The sequence below is a fragment of the Ambystoma mexicanum genome, chromosome 14, assembly GCF_040938575.1.
Source record: "Ambystoma mexicanum isolate Mex_15411 chromosome 14, UKY_AmexF1_1, whole genome shotgun sequence".
NCBI classification, from domain to species: Eukaryota; Metazoa; Chordata; class Amphibia; order Caudata; family Ambystomatidae; genus Ambystoma; species Ambystoma mexicanum.
The window spans coordinates 507,395,736-507,416,739 of record NC_090940.1 but is presented as its reverse complement, the minus strand read 5'-3'; the positions used below and the strand labels follow the sequence as shown (position 1 = coordinate 507,416,739).

The 21,004-nt window shown below is 44.1% G+C and overlaps 1 protein-coding gene across 2 annotated transcripts in view; it reads left to right on the top strand.

Annotated features, from left to right (window-relative positions):
* SETD3 (SET domain containing 3, actin N3(tau)-histidine methyltransferase) overlaps positions 1 to 21,004 on the top strand; it is an 800,835-nt gene that overhangs the window by 320,126 nt on the left and 459,705 nt on the right. For both annotated transcript variants that reach the window (XM_069637733.1, XM_069637734.1), the window contains exon 5: positions 1,306 to 1,378. In XM_069637733.1, the coding sequence (XP_069493834.1) occupies positions 1,306 to 1,378 (73 nt within the window). The remainder of the gene's footprint in view (positions 1 to 1,305; positions 1,379 to 21,004) is intronic.

Here is a 21,004-nt window from a genome sequence, read left to right as displayed (position 1 = left end):
TGACTTATTATTTGTGAACACTTCTTTCCTTATTGAAAACCCCATCCCACATTCTTTCTGTAATTAGTTGTAAGGATTTGGCAGTAGGTTTTCTTTAGAATAGGCCTTATTATTTTGACAAGGCGCCGTAAGGACTGCCTTATTTTTCATTTGATGTCAACGCTTGCTCCCATCTTAGATTTAGGTTTAGGTTAGGCGTGTTTCGACCCTACATTTACAGTTTAATAAACAACCATGAACTGTGATCACTTGTGTCTGTATTTACTGTTGCCACCATGAGTTCCTTACACTATGCACTAAATTGTTCCAGTCTCGACCGGCGAGCAGGAACTCCCACAAGTATTGCAGGGGGATTATGGACTGGAAGTACAGTAGTCGCTACTACAGTGATCACATTTTTTACTTTATTTCCTTTTGATCAAAGCACCAAAAGTATAAATACTTTTCAACAATCAGTGTCATTCAGACTTAGGTTTTCTTTTGGCTACAGCTTGTGAGTTGTCTTTTTCTCTCCCTGACTTTCCTCACTTTTCGACATTTCCTGCTCTTCTCTGCCCAGATTCCTTTTCAGCCCACAGACCATGGTCTGCCACCTATCGGCAGTGCCACATGTTGCCTCTACATGGACAAGGCTCTGTGTTTTAAGACCGCTGCAGTGTTGATTTGTTAGTCTAAAAAACAATTAACATAACATGAGATAACATGATTTAATTATATCACTCTGTACCCAAGGCTGGTGCAGCGAGTTGGTCAATACGATATAATACTAATTAAAGTGATATTTTGAGATAGGTGCAGAGGTTACTAATACACCACCTTTCTCCAAAGGTTTAAAAAAGTCAATGTGAGATCTAATATTTGTATTGTTTTTTAAATGTACCTGTTCAGCATCAGTTGTAAGTTCAACTCAGCTATTACTTGCCAAACGTATTTAGTAATAACACAAGTGGGGTCAATTCATTGTGTCTGTTGGCCAAAAATGCAGAATGTAAAATGTAGTGATGTGCTAGAAAATGGAGACAATATCTACTCATCCTATTATTTAGCACCTTATAATGGAATTTCCACTTTAAATCTTAATCATTGCAACTTATGTTTCCTTGTTTTTCTGTTGATGTAGCACAACATTGCAGCAAGGTTTAACAATGCAAGCATGTTTTTCTGTACTGTAATTAAAATGTTCTTATGTGGAATGTAGGCATTACAGATTACATGGTTCACTTGCAACTGTTGTCCTGCTCAAAATCCCTAGTCCATTTTATTAGTAGCCTTCACTTTCTCATGTGCTCTGGTTTTTGTTTTTAGGCTGAAGAACTGTTTCTTTGGGTTCCAAGAAAAATGCTGATGACTGTTGAATCTGCAAAAAACTCTGTTTTGGGTAAGCCATATTATGATTGTGGGTTGTAGTTTGTCAAAATGACCTTTCCATATTCCATTGCTCTCAGTATTTTAGGGCCTCTAGTAAAGAGTCCAACAAACACAGCACTCCTTTTGGATGTGATTGTGGTTTTTGAAGCATCTTTTCATATAACATTATGCATTTTTGCAATGTGTTAACTTATATTAGATGTGTGCTTTGTAGGCAGAACGGCAAGGCCAATCTTGTTTCATGAGTAGGTTGTAGTGGGAAGTGTCATTCAAAACTAGTGCTGGTGTTGTATCCTTCTCTAATATAGATCCTTTGTTCGCCCCACCCTCTCTTATGTCTTAGATCCTCCCTTCACTGATGACCCCTTTCCCTTAAAGGTTATGGTCCTGTATTCCGACTTTGGCAAAGACCCTTGTGATGATAGCATTTTTTGGTTGCTTGACATTTCCTGGATGCGTTTTAATGTGTGGTCTCATGGCCATGGTCTTGTTGTTTTTCCCCTTTTACAACCCTTAAGCCTTTCAGGTTTGTGATCCGCCAAGTACTCTGCTTTGTCCTGTGTGAGTATTTGCTCACCCGACAGGCTGTGAATAAACTACTGGGTGGGTGTAGTTGCGTAATTGTAAATTGGGCTATGCTGGGGTGGCTCTACAGTGAAACTTATTACAATCCATTAGAGTCCTGTAGGCATATCTGTTTGTCCGTGTGTGGTTGAATGTGATGCCGTTCAAGGCATTTAGAGTGTTTTCCCCTACCTGTCGTGATTTTTGTCAGGCTGATCTGGAGACTGTCCCTGTATGTTGAAAGTGGATTACACACGTTTCTGACTGAGCCCTGTTGCAGTATCTGCCCAAAAGCACTGTTGCTAACACCAGTGCCAAACCCTGCAATGGTCACATTAAGTCTGAATGTGGCAGCCCCAGAGATTATTTGGTCAACAAAATGTTTCACACTAAACTCCAAAGCTCCCTTTAAAGAAAAATGGTTGGTTTGAGTCCCTGAAGCATGCATTGACTGAAGCACTGTGTGTAAGCTCTCCTGGATTTGCAGCCCATCCCAGAAAGTCTGGAGTTCTGCTTCTCTGCCGCTTTCAGAGCCTCATGTCCCCAACAAAGACCCTAGGCTGATCCTTTGTCCCTCTGACTTTATAAAACCAACTGAGTCACTAGCTTAAATGACTCCCAGACACCCTGTGGTGTAGAACACTGCGCAGAAACAGGCAACATGAGAACACTGACAACCGAATAGACCAATACGTTCGAGGTTACTATACCAACAGAACTCTTTGACATTTGGTTTTGCAAAGGACATTGGTGCCTGAGAAAGGTGCATCTGCTGGCATTGCTGGAACATCATTACACAGACACGCTATTAGAAGTATTATTTTCCTGTGGACCAACTCAGTCTAACGCTCTCCAGTAGTATATTTTCTCCAGCATTGGATCTTTCATGGATTCACATGCTTAGAATATTCCCCGTCGTCAGGCTGGGAATCCCCGGTACATTATATAGACCCTTTCCCGTAGGAAAACTTTTTCGACGCTTATGCGTCCTATCCACCTCGTTTTGTATCATGCGTGCCCGTACCGTCAGGACGTCATGATATAAATACAGGCCCCGCCCCCGCGCTCCCTCAGATTTCAACCGTCTTTCAAAGTAGTGGGATCCTCGTGTTTACTACTAGTGAAAACTAGGTTGTTTTTTCTGTTTCGCTTCGGCGAAGTTCAAATTCTGGAGAATTATGTCTGGAAAAGCGTTATTTCGCCCGTGTGCAACATGTGGCCTCAAAAAAGTTTATGAAGGGGACGGCCACATGGACTGTATCTACTGTCTCCACCCGCACCACACGGCGGATACATGTGAGATATGCCAGGGTTTCTCCCAAAAAACCCTTAAGGACCGTAAAAGAAGGCTGGTCGACTGGCTTAATGACGGAGCGGGTGCCTACCCGGCCTCGGAAGTTGGCTCCACGGCCTCCAGGAGCAAGTCGGAGCCTCCATCGAAAAAGGTACGGCCAGCGGAAATTCGCACTGAGGACAAGCATAAGGGGAAACATGCTGGATCTTCCTCATCACATAAAAAGCCCTCCTCCTCCTCATCATCTAAGACGGAGAGGCTAGCGCTGTCAAAATCCTCCTCAGGGGACCGTCCCAGGTCTTCCATGAGTCGAGATGCTTCAGCCGGGAAGTCCGCATCGAAATCGACGACTAAGTCTAAGGGCTCGACGACGACGACGTGCTTGTCGACCTCGGTGTCATTGACGATGCCTATTACCGTTCAGGCAGCAGCGGTTGGGATTCCTTCGTCGACGGAGACTCATTCTATGGCCTGGCTGCCAGAGGTCTATGACCCGATCCCCCCTGAGGTCTTACTGCAGCCAGACACGGCCTGCTCGGCGGAAGGAGAAGGTGACACGGTTCTGCAGCCATCGGATTTAGGCTTACGGCCTTCCACGTCGACGACGACGAGTGCAAGTGGGGGTATGGTACCTATATCATCAACGTTATTGAACCCCCAGGCAGTTTTGTCTCTGGATGTGCTTAATACTCTTCAGAAGCTCCTGCAACGGCTGGATACGCAGATCCCTCAACCTGGGACTTTGTCGTCGCCGTTTTCCGTACCTCCTGTCGACGAGCAAACTTGTGCGGCTCGCTCGACGACTAAAAAACCCATCGACTCCTCGGGCAGTAAAAGATCGTCCTCGAGCACAGGAGGAGGGTGAGCTGTCGGAGTCCGACTCTATACTGCGTGACTCGGGGTCAGACATCTCCCTGTCACCGTCGAGGGACCCAACATGGAATTCGGATGTAGAGTTAGAGTCTACGAGGAGCCAGACACAGCCATCTCCCCCGGATGATGTGGGAGCCTTCCATGCAATGATGGGAAAAGCTTGTTCCGAGTTCGGCTTGATTCCTGAGGAGCAGAAGAAAGACTGTTTCCTTTTTGACCACATGGGTCAAAGGAGAAAATCGGTATTTGCCATCCCAATCCTGGACCACGTGTGGCAAGAAGGTCTCAAGACGATGCGCCATCCGTTCTCGGAGCCAGCCATAAAGGGACGGATCGAGAAAAAGTTTAAAGCTCCGGAGTCCACTCCAAAATGTCTAACATCACAGCCTCTGTCTGACTCGGTTGTGTCGGCGGCAGCGGCTAGGAAGGTCAGGGTGCAGCAAAAATGTTCAACGCCACCGGAAAGCGAGGCTAGGAGGCAGGACGCCTTTGGAAAAAAGGTGCTCTCGGTCGGAGCGACGACAGTAAGAGCAGCCAATTCCTTAGCGATCGTGTCACGATATGATAGAGAAATGTGGCACAAACTAGCCCCTATCCTAGATTACCTGCCAGACGAACACCGGAAAGCAGCTATGTTACTGGTGCGGGATGGCGAAGAGGCCTCGAACCACGCTATTAATATCGCAGTTGACCTAGCAGAGTCTGGCTTCAAACAAATCAACCATGGAGTAGTGCTTCGTCGACAAGCGTGGCTCAAATGTACTACTTTCCGTCCTGAAGTCCAGTACAAAGTCCTTGACATGCCATGCGAAGGGGAACACCTGTTTGGCGAAAAGGTTGATGAAGCGTTGAAAGGGATGAAAGAAGACACGGATACTGCTAGGTCCCTCGGCGCCCTTCAAACGGGTAGAAACTTTCGCTCTTTTCGCCCCTTAAGGGGTGCTTCTGGAAACTCCCGCTTTGGAGCCTCGAGGGACCGTGGATTTAACAGGCCCTCGTACTCTTCACAAGGGTTCAGACGAGCGTCCCAGTCGGCACGTAGAAGCAGGGACTATCAAGCCTCCAGGCGGCGAGGCTCGGGTCCGTCGTCAACGAAGAACAAGCAAACCAGCAACCAATGACGGCCTTCGGAACGTCCTGGGGGGTCGAGTCTCTCATCACTTCGACCGATGGAAGTGCATCACCACAGATCGATGGGTTCTAGACACGATTCGCATGGGTCATGCGCTACAATTGAAAGACAAGCCTCCGCGCCTTCCTCCTTTATTCTCGACACAGCCCCACCTCCGAATCCTACGACAAGAGGCGGCGCTTATGTTGCGAAAAGGGGCGGTAGAGAGAGTTCCCGTGGCACAGGAAGGACAAGGAGTTTATTCCAGGTTCTTCGTTGTCAAGAAGCCAAACGGCAAATGGAGGCCCATTCTCGACCTGAGGGTACTCAACAAGTGGCTAAAGAGCCTAAAATTCAAAATGCTAAAGCTCCAAGAGGTTATCAGGTCGGTGCAACCCATGGATTATCTATCATCACTAGACCTTCAAGATGCTTATTTTCACATCCCAATACGCCCACGACACAGGAGATATTTAAGGTTCGTCGTCGGGAGAAAGCATTTTCAGTTCAAGGTCCTCCCGTTCGGGCTCAAGTCCTCCCCCAGGACGTTCACCAAGTGCTTGGCCCCTATAGCGGCCCATTTAAGAAAGGATGGTCACCATGTCTATCCATATCTAGACGACTGGCTGGTCAGAGGTTCGTCCAAGGAACAAACATGAGACAGTCTAAGGGCCACAATGTCCCTCTTACAGGAACTGGGCTTCGCAATAAACTTCAACAAGTCCTCCGTAGAGCCTTCGAGGACCTTGGTCTTTCTAGGAGCGGAGTTTCATACACACACAAGCCTGGTGAGACCATCCAGCGAAAGAATTCAGAAACTTCAAAGCAAGGCGTCGGAATGGAGAGGCGGTACCAAGGTTTCAGTGCGCAAGTACATGTCCCTGCTAGGGACCATGTCGTCCTGCATTCCGTTCATAAACAACTGCCGTCTGTTTGAGACCTTGCCAGGAATTTCTAGCGGACCGTTGGGCGCAGAGCCGAGGTCGCTGGTCCGACAGACTGGTCGTCGACGAACAACTAGTTCAAGCACTCTGCTGGTGGAGAGTGTCTACTCATCTAACAAAAGGAATGCCTCTACTGGAACCAGAGTTCCAAAAGACGGTGGTGACGGATGCATCGCTAAGCGGATGGGGTGCTCATCTGGATACGTTACAGGTACAAGGCCAGTGGTCGTTGCAGGAGTCCTCCCTGCATATCAACCTGCTAGAACTGAGAGCAGTGCGATGGGCTCTGAAATCTTTTCTTCCTCAACTGAGGAACTCGGTGGTGCGTGTCATGACGGACAACACAACTACGATGTTCTACTTGAGGAAACAAGGAGGGACACGTTCCAGGTCCCTATCGACGGAGGCACAGAAAATCTGGCATTGGGCCCTGCAACACAACATGCAAATCTTAGCGTTCCACCTGCCAGGCGTGAAAAATGTGGAAGCCGATGCCCTCAGCAGAGAAATGAACGAAGTTCACGAATGGGTGCTGAACGACCAACAACTACAACATGTATTCAAGAAATGGGGACATCCTTCCATAGACCTGTTTGCGACGAAGAACAACAGGAAATGCCATCAGTACGCAAGCAGATGGCCTCAGCAGGGCTCACTGGGGGATGCGTTCTCCTTCCCATGGACGAACAAATTCCTGTACGCATTCCCTCCATTTCCCCTTGTCCGGAGGACGTTGCAATGGATCCTCAGGTACCCATGTCGGGTAATTCTGGTGGCCCCGTACTGGGCCAGACAGGTGTGGTTTTCAGACCTGCTACACTTAGCGGTGGCAGAACCGATGAGATTCCAGAAGACCCCCGACCTTCTGTCTCGACAGGAGGGTGTCGTTTGGCATCACGACCCGGACAGCCTCAAGTTGACGGCCTGGCTCCTGACTTCGCCGAATTTGGTCGGCTAACGATTCCAGAGGACTGTCGGCGTATCCTGCAAGCGGCAAGAGCACTATCCACAAACGGCTCATACGCGTACAAATGGAGAAGTTTCTGTCAATGGTGCGAGGATCAACCAGGTTTGGCCCCGCAATCGATTAAGCCGGAACAGCTCCTTCCATACTTGTTGTTCTTAGCTCAAAAGGGCCTGTCGGTATCGTCAATAAAAGTACACCTGGCAGCCATTTCCAGGTTTACTTGTCAACAGCATTCGGCACCATTGTTCAGCGACCGCCTGATTAAGCACTTCCTTAAAGGCCTCTTTCGGAGTTTCCCTCCAGAGAAGAAATTTCCGCCGGAGTGGAGCCTCAATCTGGTCTTAACGTCTCTTATGAAGCCGCCTTTTGAGCCAATGTCATCATCATCTCTAAAGTTTTTGTCGTGGAAATTGGCCTTCCTGGTGGCCATCACTTCAGCCCGACGTATTTCAGAAGTTCAGGCTCTAATGGTAGACCCACCATACTTACGATTTTTCAAGAACAAGGTAGTCCTAGCCACTAACCCACAGTTCATACCAAAAGCTCCTTCGGTATTCCATAAGCACTCCTCTATTGTGTTGCCTACGTTTTTTCCGGAGCCATGCTCTGGAGCGGAGCGCATGTTACACACATTGGATGTAAAAAGGGCCCTCAAGTTTTATCTTCATCGTACGCAAACGTTCAGAGAAACGAGACAGCTGTTCGTGGCCTAGGGTTTGGGTGCTAGAGGAAAAGCCATTTCAAAGCAAGGACTGTCAAGATGGGTGTCATCTACCATTTCGTACTGCCATTCCAGGGCAGGGAAACCTCTTCTACGACGGCCAAGAGCTCATTCAACTAGAGCAGCGGCATCGTCGACGGCACTGTGGGCCGGAGTCCCTCTGGGGGACATCTGCATGGCGGCTACCTGGGCGGCGACACACACCTTTACCCGCCATTACTGCCTGTCGCAGCAACATGCCGAAGATACCCGGATGGGACAGGCGGTGCTCCGACACCTATTCCAATAAGGTAAGCCCCGGCTGAGGGGTTGCATCCTGTGAAATTTATGACTGTATGTGGTTCGTTTTCCTATGTTAACGATTTCTAATGTATACATGATCATAGGGAACGGGCTTTGCGAAGAAAGTATATGGGTTTGCATGCACGCCTCCTCTTTGGGGGTGGTACTGCTATGTAATCTATTCTAAGCATGTGAATCCATGAAAGATCCAATGCTGGAGAAGGGAATAGTTTCTTACCTGTAACTCCATTTCTCCAGCATTGGTATCTTTCATGGATTCACATGCGCCCGCCTGCCTCCCCTGAACATGCAAACCGGTTCCCCCACTACTTTGGGGGCCGAAATCTGAGGGAGCGCGGGGGCGGGGCCTGTATTTATATCATGACGTCCTGACGGTACGGGCACGCATGATACAAAACGAAGTGGATAGGACGCATAAGCGTCAAAAAAGTTTTCCTACGGGAAAGGGTCTATATGATGTACCGGGGATTCCCAGCCTGACGACGGGGAATATTCTAAGCATGTGAATCCATGAAAGATACCAATGCTGGAGAAATGGAGTTACAGGTAAGAAACTATTCCCTTCTTCCCTTCAATAGATTACAGTTGCCCTCAAGTTTACTGTTGCTTCTGGGGAAAGTCGAACCTTAGATATTCTAGGTCTTTGATGTGCAAACTTTCTAGGGTCACACTCTGGTGTCCTTTGAAAATATATAGAGACTTCTCTGTCCTGTCAACAAAGACATAGTAAATTTTTAAAATATATATATTTTTATTATCATTTTGAATAATACAATATTATCCCTACTCCCCTTCCTCCTCCCCTCAGGCAGAGTGTGACATCAAATCTTCCATTTCACATGTTATCTTGATTATTCTCATTTACATTATATTTAGTATTCTTAAGTTATGAGGACACTATTGTCTTACATAGTCCCCTTTGAGAAAGTCCATAATCATTGCCCAGTCATATTTGAATTTCTCGTAGCCCCCTTGCAAGTTATGTCATCAATTCCGTTTCTGTGAACCCCCACAGTTTAAACAACCAATCCCTTATAGTAGGTGGCTGTTTCTGTTTCCAATAGCTCACTATTACCAACCATTCCACTATAACCATTAACATAAAGCTTTGCTATGTGAATTTCTTTTCACCATGGGAACCCCAGATCAAACAGTCTACACAACCATTCTCTAGTTGTCAAAGTTACATCAGGGGTTACCATTGTCTTTATTATGCCTATAACACGTTCCCAAAAGTCCTTCAACTTCGGGCACTCCCACCAAACATGCCTCCAGTCCCCTTTTTGTACCACAGCCCCTCCAGCATTTTTCCTCAGTTGAAGGATACATTTTATGCAATCGCTCAGGTGTGCAGTGCCATTGGACCATTGTTTTATACCATGCTTCCCTGACCTGAATTGACCAAGTGAATTTGGGAATATTTGCCCATAAATATATGTTCCCTAGGGAGACCCATCCCCAGTGTCTTTTCCCACTTTTGCATGTATCCCCAAACCTGTCCCTTTTCCTCTTCCATTAATATGGAGTATAGCCTAGACACCATTTGTTTATTTCCAGTCTGTGTAGTAGTGTGTTTTTCAAATACTGTAAACGTTCTCCCCACTGCCACTTTGCCCCCTGAGCTCGCTATCCAATGTTGTAATTGGTAGTACTTTAAACTATCCCTTTCTGATAAACACAGGGACTGTTTGCATTCCTCAAAAGTACTGATTTCTGTTCATCGCATCATGTCTATGAACGTTGTGCTCCCATCTTCCCGCCATTGCCTAAATGCCTAAATGCTCCCAGTGCCATCCCTGGACTAAAGTGTGGATTCCCTAATAGTGGGGTAAACTGGGATGGACGTGTAGATTTCCCTTTTCCTATTCGTCGATCCCAAATATCGCAGACCACTGTCAGTACCTGACTCTTGCTCTTGCTCATGTTCTGGGGCCTTTCTTGTCTATGTAGCCAGAGGACTCCTTCCAAAGGGCACCCTGCCAACACCCTATCCATCCTTACCCAGGGTTTCTGGGTATCTCCTTTAAACCATTCACAGAGTACACGCAGCTGTGCTGCCTCATAATACTTCTCAAAGTCGGAGAGCCCACTCGCCCACCATCCCTAGGTTCCATTAGCATATGCAATGCTACTCTCGGGATCTTATTTCGCCATCCAAATCCTCGAAATCATTCTATTCAATCCCACAAAATGTTACAGCGGAATTGGTATCTGGAGAGCCTGAAAAACATAATGTAGTCTCGGGAGTGTCACCATTTTTAATGGTTGCTATCCTGCCTAGTGATGAGATTCGAAGGGAGGTCAATTTCCCTAAATCTTCCTTTACCTTATGAAGCACAAGTGGGTAGTTACTATAGTACAATTGTGAGACCTCCTTAGTTAAATTAACCCCTAGTTATCTAATGCAGGTTTCTGCGAGTACAAACAGAGTGTAGGACAGTAGTGCCTCCTTCAGAGCAGGGTCTAGGCCCAGGTCCAATAACTCTGACTTCCCCATATTTACCTTGAGACCCGCCTCACATTCTACGCTTGCCAGTTCCTTCACTAATGCCGGTATTGACAGTTCAGGTTGTGTCAGTGTTATTAACATATCATCAGTGAAGGCCACTATCTTGTGTTCCTCTCCCCCCAATGGGATACCCCGTAGTGCCTGCCTCGCCTGAGTTTATGCAGAAATGGCTCCAGGTATATGACATATAGAAGTGACGAAAGTGGGCATCCCTGTCTCGTTCCTCGACCTATTTCTATGCTACGGGACACTTGTTTATTAACCAATAATCTTATTTTAAGAGCCTGATAATTTGGCCGAACCGTTTGAATACATTAAGTTTCCATTCCCATTTGTTCCATTGCTGCTAATAAAAATGTCCACTCCACCCGATCAAACGCCTTTTCGGCATCTAGCGACACTACCACTGTTGGAATATGTTTAAACTTTCTCTGTTAAATGAATAACCCTCCTAATGTTATCTGAGGTCGAGCTCCCCATAATGAACCCTGATTGGTCAGTGTTTATTAAGCCTGGAAGGAGAGGGGCCAACCTTGCTGCCAAAATGCTGGTATATAGTTTTGCATCTATGTTCATTAATGCTATAGGTCTGTATGACCCACATTTCGTTAAGTCCTTACCCGGCTTCCCAAACACCACTACGTTTGCCTCCGTCATAGTTTGCGTTACCCATCCCCCCCCTTACCACTATTGCATTAAATAACCCCACCAGCCTCGGGGCCAGTTGCCTAGCATATTTTTTTATAAAAGACCACTGTAAAACCATCTGGTCTTGGTGCTTTATATAATGGCAGTGCTTTAATAGCTGCTTCCACCTCGTCCTCCCTAATGTCCACATCCAACTCTTCCCTTTCCCGAGCTGTTATTTTTGGTGCCGACACATCTGAAAAATACTGCTTAATTCTCGAGATTTGGGTCGCTCTGACCCTACTCAATCGTCTCCTTGATAACCTGGGTATCACCGATCAGGCTCTGGCCTGGCTGACCTCTTTCCTTTCTGATCGACCCTCCCAGGTCCTACTTGGGTCCTTCCTTGCATCTATCTCCTTCTCTACCTGTGGTGTTCCCCAGGGGTCTAACCTCTCGCCCTGGCTTTTCAACCAATAGCTGGCAGCTCTCGCCCACTGCATTGGCATTTTCTGCTCAAATTTCCAGTGCTACGCTGATGACACTCAACTCATTTTCAGGCTGCCCTCGGCCACCTCCTCTCCTTCTCTCATCCTGATTACCTAATCGCCATTCATGATTGGTATGCTGCCAATGATCTTTGTCTAAATGCCAACAAGATTGAGATCCTCCTCATCGGTACGCCTTCACCATCCTTTCCCCTCATTCCCTGATTGGCCTCCCATGGCCCTCCTCCTATCCCTACCTATGAGGCTAAGAACCTCTGGGTCATTTTTGACTCCACACTTTCCTTCTCTGCCCACATCTCTGACCTCTCTAAAAAGTCAAACATCCTACTGCACCTCCTCAGAGGTACTCTGCCTTTCCTCTCCTTCCCCCAGAAGCTGATTGTCTCCCAAGCTCTGGTTCTCCCTAGGTTGGACTATTGTAACAGCCTCTTTCTAAATCTTCCTGCCTTTACTCTCCGCCCTTTACAACAAATCAGAACAGGACTGCAAGACTTGTCCTTGGCCTGAAGCCCTGGCATCGTATCTCTCCAGCTCTGAAATCCCTTCATTGGCTGCCAGTGGATGCAAGGGTTACATTCAAAACCCTCTGCATTGTCCACAAGGCTTTCTGGGGCATGGGTCCAAAATACCTTCAACTATCCCTCCGTAAATACCTCCCCCCCTCGAGCTATTTGCTCCTCTACCTCTAACTCCCTCAGTGTCAATTGTTTTTCAAAGAAACACGCTGGGGGTAGATCTGTCTTCGGCTGGGGCCTCCCTCTGGAACAGCCTCCCTACCACTCTGAAACTTGAGGAGAACCATCTCCGGTTCCGGAAGCACCTCAAGACCTTCCTTTGTTAGCTTTCCTTCGCCCCCCTCCCCTGCTGATCTGTTCTCTCCCAATGTCACAGGGTCTAGAAAGATTGTTGTTTTTGTTCTCCCATGTTCCCCTCCCTTGTCGCCCTCTGTAACACTACGAGCGCGATATAAATAAAATATCAAATTTATATAATGATTCATAAAATTGCACTAACGCCTCAATTATGGACTCAGATTCTGTTGTGTTCTATCCGTCGGGCATTGTAATCTGTTGTATAGTACTAGCTGTCTCCGATCCCTTCAACTGCTGTGGAAATAGTTTATCCGCATTGTTGGCCCGCACGTAATACCTCTGTTTAGTTATTAATAGTGATCTCTCTGCCCTGCGGGTCCGCAATATATTCAATTTACTATGGAGCTCCTTTAGCTTTTTATGAAGAGACCTCGTTGTACATTTCACAGTGGCCTGTTGGATTTCTCGCAGTTGGACCTCCAGATACCCTTCCATTTTCTCCCTTTGTGTCTCCCGTTAAGATCTTAGTGCTGTCCCTTTGGTTGTCATTAATCGAAAGAAAGCTTATCATTCCGTTCCCTAATGGTCTCTACCACCACTGTGTCACTCAGTAGCTCAGTTGGGAACGTCCAGGCACACAGCTCCATTTGTTGCCCTGCATCTCTCACCGTCATTATCAGAGGGGAGTGATCAGACAATAATATGGACCCAAGGTCTATTGCTTTTACCTCACCCATTTGTCCCGGTGTTGCCCACATGTAGTCAATTGTAGACATGGATTGGTATATGTGCGAAAAGCATGTGTATGCCTTTTCGTCACCCCTCTTAGTCCGCCAAACGTTACATAGTGCTAGTTTATCAAAACATTCCTTCTGCAACCATGAGGGGACTACTGATCCCTTCCCTGTCTCACCACTTTTATCTCTAACGGGATCCCATGCCAAGATAATATCACCCGTGAATATAATTTCACCTGCTGCAGATCCCTCATGTTTCGCTGCCACTTCTTGTAGTAACTTCACCTGCCCCAAATTGGGTACATATATTGTTGCCAAAGTAACCTGTCTATACTCCATTTGTATCAATAAAAATATTTATCTTGCCTCAACATCTGCGAAAGAACGCACTATCGTAGCCTTGAGTGAGTCTTTGAGGCCTATCAACCCCTGAGAGTCTTCTCCCTCACATTGGCTTGGAATATTCTTGAATAGGACTACCAATTCAGTGCAGCTTTATCTGCCTTCTTAATGTGTGTCTGTTGTAACATAACGATATCTACATTTTCCCTCTTCATTAGAGCTTCAACTTGTTTTTGCTTCACAGGGGTAATCACTATCCCCTGAGGATTATCTGAATGAAATGTATCCCATCTTTGCAAGTACACTTTACCTGAAATTCAGACTTAATGTTTTTCCAGCTGTCGATCTTATGAGTAAGTGGACACCGACTAGATCAATGCTTTGCCCCATTTGTCCAACAGAAGAAGAAGTGACAATATTCTTTTGCTAAAATGCACTAGTTGTTCTTAAGAGAGAGATATCTCGCATTGATATTTTTTAATCATCAGGTCTGTGCCCTGTAGGACCCGTACACACTCTTCAAGTTAATAAAGTTCAAAGAAGTAGTCTTTATGGTTTTGTAGGGTATTTTGTGGAGATTTGGGGCCTGACGGTATTTTATTACCGCCGAAAAATAACTTAGCAATAATCACTCTTTGTATTCAGATTTGGCCATGTGCAATAATAATACAATGGACATGCATTATTTCAGCACCCAGACCTGCATATTTGGTATACGTGGTTGGTGGTATTTTGGTGAGCATAATTCCCTTGTTTTATTTGTGGCCCCAATGTCCAGAATCCCTTATCTTTGCTTAGATTTTTCGTGTGATCACTAGAGAGACCTCAGACCTACATTTTAGGAATACCACATTTTCAGTGATAGTGTTGGTGTGCCACCATGGGCGAACTCACTGACTTATTTACGACAGAGAGCTATATATGGTAGTCTTGTGGTAATTTCCACTACCTTATATACGGTAGGGAGCTATGTTCAGAGAGTCTCTCTTCCCGTTGGCTCATGTACCTCCAACAAGCTATGCTACAGTCACTCACAATTATTCATACTGATTCTGACATGCACACATCTGTCTTAAAATGACCATTGCACTGTTTAAAAATCTCCCCACATCATCGGCATTGTAATGGTAAATAGTCAATACACCACCCGTCTGTTTTCAAATATTTTTCTGTATTATAAAAGTTGCATTTAAACACGATCTCATTCTTTACAGAAATAAATAAAATGGTACAGTAAAAGCATTGTCTATGACACACTGCAAAGAGAGTGGCGGAGAACAGAACTCAAGTTGCAACATTAGCATTTGATTAAGGCATGCGCAGGAATCCTACACTGACTGCATATTACCGTACACACTCAGCTCCCACACTTCTCATTACCTTATCTTTTTAGTTGTTCTCTTTGGCTGTTCTCTTTGTGAATGTGGCTCCCTTGGATTAACTCCAGCAAAAAGGAACGCTTGCCTTCTCAAACCGGGGTCATTGCCTGGAATTCTCAGCTTTTGCAGATAGGAACGCCTCAGCCAGTGGAAAGGTCCTTCTTTCAGCTCTCCCCAATCTCGACTGCCAAATCTTGACTGTAGCAGGACGCAGGGATCTGCATTCAGTCAGGAGTCCCACAGCCAGGTCTTCTCCCCAGTAGTGCAGAAAAATGTCTGCCTTCTTTCAGCTCTGATACTGCCCACTAAAACTTTCATCTCAGCCCTCTGTATGACGTGTCCCAATGAAATCCATCATCTCTCATCCTCCTACTCTCAACAATAGCTTCGCTTATACATTTGCAATTGTTGCAAATCTGACTTCCTTCTTCCTGCAGTTACTGTGCACAAAAACACGGAGAATCAGGCAGAGAAGAGAAGAAAAAAAAATCTGCACACACATTTAAATGGCTTTCAGAGTATGCCTAATTCTGCAGTGGAGAACACATTTTATTAGTGGGTTATGTTAAATAAGGTTTTATTAGTCAGGTTAATGGTTAATAGGTTAGCTGTTAATTTTCAAATGTGTCTCTCGCACCATAGGCATTTCAGGTGAAAAATAGTGTGCATTTTTAAATGAGCACATGTGCTTTTAACTGTAAAAATAGATTTGCATCTTATATGTTAAAATCGTTTTTGACTGAATAGCCTGTCTTTCCTTGTTAATCTGGTAACCCATATAGCAATGCACCGCACCCTTGTGGTGGTGCTGCAAAATAAAATGTGCTACTTGTGCAGTAGTGCTGTACTCTGTGCTGTTTGCTACCTGTGTAGTAGTGCTGTACTCTGTGCTGTTTGCTACCTGTGCAGTAGTGCTGTACTCTGTACTGTTTGCTACCTGTGTAGTAGTGCTGTACTCTGTACTGTTTGCTAAATATTCTTACATATACCCTCCTTTTGTTTTTAGAACTTGGCTACAATCCAAGCCAATTCCTAAAAACAATTTGTTCTCTCTTTATTTTTTTACAATATAGCAATCCAACAAAATGAATATTCATGTGCATCAATGAAAATTTGCAATCAACATTTCATCTGAGTCCATCAGTCCATAAAATGTTCCACATTTGCCTTCTCAGTGGAAGTGGCATTACTTTAAGTTTAAATTTTCCAAGTCAGTTAAAAACAACGAAATAAAACAACTAACTAAAACAAATAATTAATATAACAAATTAAAATAAATCATTAAAATAATAAATACGTGGAACTTCATATGCCGGAACTTTTGTTTTGTCTCTTTTGGTATGTCCCGACCAGCGATGTTATTCGGTTCATTCGAGTACACTCTCATCTTGGCAATCTTGAATCCACAGTAGTCATCTCTTTTGGCATTCCGGTTATTTTGTCTTCACCTCCACCTGGAGGCAGGCATCTTTTGGTCTTCATCCAGGGGACTCCAGGACTCCATCGTCTCCCGTGGCCTCTGATCCCGGAACCTCCGACCAAATAATGTTAATTGTCTAAATCAAAATAGAAAATAAACAGATTAAGTACATAGCACAATATTAACTTCATCCTTTTGCCAAAAATAAAACATGCTTGGTAAAAATATTTCATTTTTTTTTTTCCTGAAATTAAACACAAGTTAAAAGAAAACAAGCAGATATTCAATATTTAACACACTTTCTCTCTGCACACCAACCATGAGCTTCCATTATATGTGCATTTATTTATTTATTTATATTTATTTTATATTATATTTTACATATACTACAGTGTTTATGTGCCATCATAACAATCAACTTTTTAACTTCTTTGTCACTGCCTCCTGATTGTACCCATTTATTTTCTCTTTTTGTGTTCAAGGGATTTTATCTGTTTCTACATGCTCAAGCCGCCTGATCTCATGTCTGGGATGGCATGGTTTGATTTGATTTACATGGACAAACTGCTCTATTGCTGTTTCACCTTCATTTTTCAAAATTTTATACACTACAGGAGAGACCTTATCTATAATCCGAAATGGCCCCTGCCAGGCTGCTAGAAATTTAGAATTTTTCTGTTTACTTTTTCCAAAATGAAACTTGTACACCTGATCCCCTACACTGTATTCCTTTGCTGATGTCTTTTTATCATAATATGACTTTGCACTGTCAGCTGCTCTTTCCAGATTTCTCTGCACAAAAGCAAATGCATGTTGCAAATGCCTCCTCAGTTCATCAATATATTCATGAACTGTGGATGCACTCACTAGAGTTTGCTCATGTGTTCTGTATAGTAGGTGTTGTGGTAACACCATTTTCCTACCTGTCAAGACCTCATGGGGGCTAACACCTGTTGCTTTGGCAGGAGTCGACCTGATTGCCATCAGAACCAACGGTAAACGTAAATCCCAGCTGGAACCTGCTTCTGCCACAAATTTCTTTAAAATATCCACAACAGACCTATTGCTTCTTTCAACTGTACCTGAAGACGCCGCCCGATATGCGATATGTAGTTTCCTTTTCACACCTAGTATTTGCCATACTTTACTCATTAGAGTACTTGTGAAGTGACTTCCTCTGTCTGACTCAATTCTTTGTGGCAACCCAAACCTTGAGAACACATGGTTCACCAGCAATGTGGCTGCTGTTTGCGCACTACAATCTGGTGCAGGAATGCATTCAACCCACTTTGACATCAAACATACCACACTCAAAATATAACGGTGTCCCCTGCTCGACCTTTTTAAAGGACCTACATAGTCTATTTGCAAATCTGACCATGGGAGAGTTAGGCCTCTTTTCATCAATGGTGCTCTATGCATTGGTGAAGCAGGTTTAAATTGGGCGCATACTAGACATCCTCTAGTATATAATTCCACATCTTGGGACATATGTGGCCAGTAAGCATAATCTTTTAATATTTCTAATGTTTTTTGTGAACCTCTATGGCCTGCAGTTATGGCATCATGTGCATGGTGTAGCATCAGTCCTCTGAATGAAAGGGGTACTACCCACTGTATTTGTCCTGTTATGGACTCTCTAATCATGAGTCCATCCTGTAATCTGATTCGTGTTTTGTTCTTTAATAACACCCTCAACTCTTCTTTTCCCATACAATCATTTTCTGTTAAAGGATTTTGTTCAGGATCTATCAAATGATTATAATAGATTCCCAAAATTTGATCATTCTTTTGTGCCTCAATCAAATCTTGGTCTGGCGTGTCATGACTCCACTGCACCACCGGTTGATCCACCTCCCTTGGTGCTTTAGAACGTGTGACTGCATCAATTTGTATTTCACCCATTAAATAATCAATAGGTAGCAATTCTCCCATCACAGCCCCAATCTTAGCCAGATGGTCTGCTTTATCATTTCCCTCCTTATCCTCTCCTGGTGTTTTTAAATGCCCACAAATTTTTCTCCAGTATATTGTTAAATTATTTTCTGACACCAATTTGTCTATGGCTTGTATCATTTTTCCATGTTTAAGTGGCTTTTTGTTGTATGTAACCATGCCTCTTGCTTTCCAACCAGGCAAATACTCCACAAAGCTATTCCGTGCATAGTCAGAATCAGTCACCAGGACAATTTCACTGAACTTTTTATCAACTGCAGTAGCAATTGCTTTATAGATGGCTGCCAATTCCGCCACCTGACTGCTCCTATCCCCAATCCTCATCCCTATACTGGGGACGCCTTCACATTTCAACCAGACATTTCCTATTCCTGCCACTAACTGTTTATTACTGTCATTTTCAATGTGAAAAGCACAACCATCCACATATACAGTTGGCAAATCCTTGCATGTTTTTTCATCAAAAGCTTTGTGTGATGATTGTTCAAATTCCTGCAAACTAGTTTCCACTTCCATTTCATTTGGTATTTGTTCAGCTGCACAGTCATGTAAGTCAGCTAACCCTTGAGCAATTGGGCTCTTTTTATTTTGTCCATATCTCACTTCTACGGGAAAACCTTGTAATGCCAGCGTCCATGAAGTGATTCTGGATTGCGCTAGATTGCCTGATCTAATTCTTTTACTCTCTAAAAATTGCAAAGGTTGATGATTTGTTTCAATAATCACCTTTTCTCCCTGAACAATGGGGCGGAAATGTTGTAGCGCCCACACAGTGGTTAATAGGGCCTTTTCACATTCATTAAATTTCATTTCAACTTGGGAAAATGCCTTACTTGCATATGCAATGGTTTTGTGATTCAAATCGTGTTTTTGTGATAATACTGCTGACATACAATGTTCAGAAAAACCTATTTCTATAAAGAAATCCCTGTCCTTTATGGGGTATGCTAAACATGGTGCCTTTACAAGACATTCCTTCAATCTAGCCACTGCATCAGACTGCTCTCTTTCCCATCTCCAGGGAGTATTTAGTTTAAGCAGTTTAGTCAATGGTTGAGTGATTTCTGCATAATTCTCAATGAACTTTCTGTTATAGCCTGTCATCCCTAATAAACTTTTTACTCCTTTTACATTTTTAGGATCTTTTAATCTTTGTATGGCCTCTATTTTCTTCCTTTGTGGATTTAGCCCACGTTCAGTCACTTCATGCCCTAGAAAGTTCACTTTTTTCTTGCACCATTGTGCTTTTTGCAAAGATACTTTGGCGCCTGCTTTCTGCAATTGGCCAAGTACATGTCTTATTTCATCAAAATGGCTTTTCAGGCTTTCATTTTTTATCAGGACATCATCCACATAAACTATTGTTCCTCTTTCCGCTGCATCCGGCATGGCCTTTCTCAAAAATATGCCAAATTCACTCCCACTATTGATGTACCCGAACGGAGCTCTAAGCCAGGCATATTGAGTCCTGTCAAATGTAAAGGAAAATAAGTGTTGTATCTCCTCTGCCAATGGCACACACCAATATCCAGATGTGAGATCTAACGTGGTAAATACATTTGAACCATGTATCTGAGCTAGGCCCTGATCAATGAATGGTAGTGGCCATCTAGATACTGGTACTCTTTTATTTAACTCTCTTAAGTCTGCACACAGCCGCCATTGACCATTTGGCTTTAACACACCTAAAATAGGCGTATTGGATGTGCTATGAATGGGCCTGATTATTCCCCGTGATTCCAAATTTTTAATAATATCTGCCAATGATTCTAAACATGCCAGCGGTAGTCTATACTGGCGTACAAACACTGGATTTCTGCTACAACCTTCTGGTAGTGTGGCCACATGTAAATCAGTTAAACCACAATCATAAGCATCTTTTGCAAATACATCCTTAAACTCCATAAATATTTCCCTCAGGTCGTCTCTATCCTTATCGCTGTCACATGCATCCGCTAAGGAGATCTGCTCTTCTACCATTCTGGAAAATTCTGGAAACTCTTCTGGTAAAGGAATCTCAGCGCTTTCCTCTAACTGTGTGGCTGTGTCTTTTTGTAGAGCTGCCACTTTTAAATATTTTGGCATATCAGCTTCCACTTCAATGGGCATTTGAATCATAAGGATACACAGAATGAATTTTAAATATTCCTTTGGGCTGAGAGTCCAGGTGTTCTGGCAACTCGCCCTTGGCATCTACATATTTTTCAGGAATATTCCCAATCACCATGTTATTTAAATCTGCCGTATAATGTGACTTTTGTATGGCCATTCCTAATGGGGAGTTTTCCTCTAAATGAATATCCTGACAACCTTTATTATTTACCATGATTTTTACAGATCCCTCACCAATGTCTACCAATGGAATGTATTCATAATCCAGGCCTTGCTGTTTTATGGATTCATTCAGGCATACAAATGCATCAGAGCCTTTCATCTGCTGCCCATTTTTGCATTTCAGTGTTATTGCAAACTGTTTTGTAAATGCAGGAATAATAGTATTTTTCCTCATTTGTAATTCGACTGCATAAGGAACCACTTGTGCACAATGATAAGCCCTTCTTTTGTCTT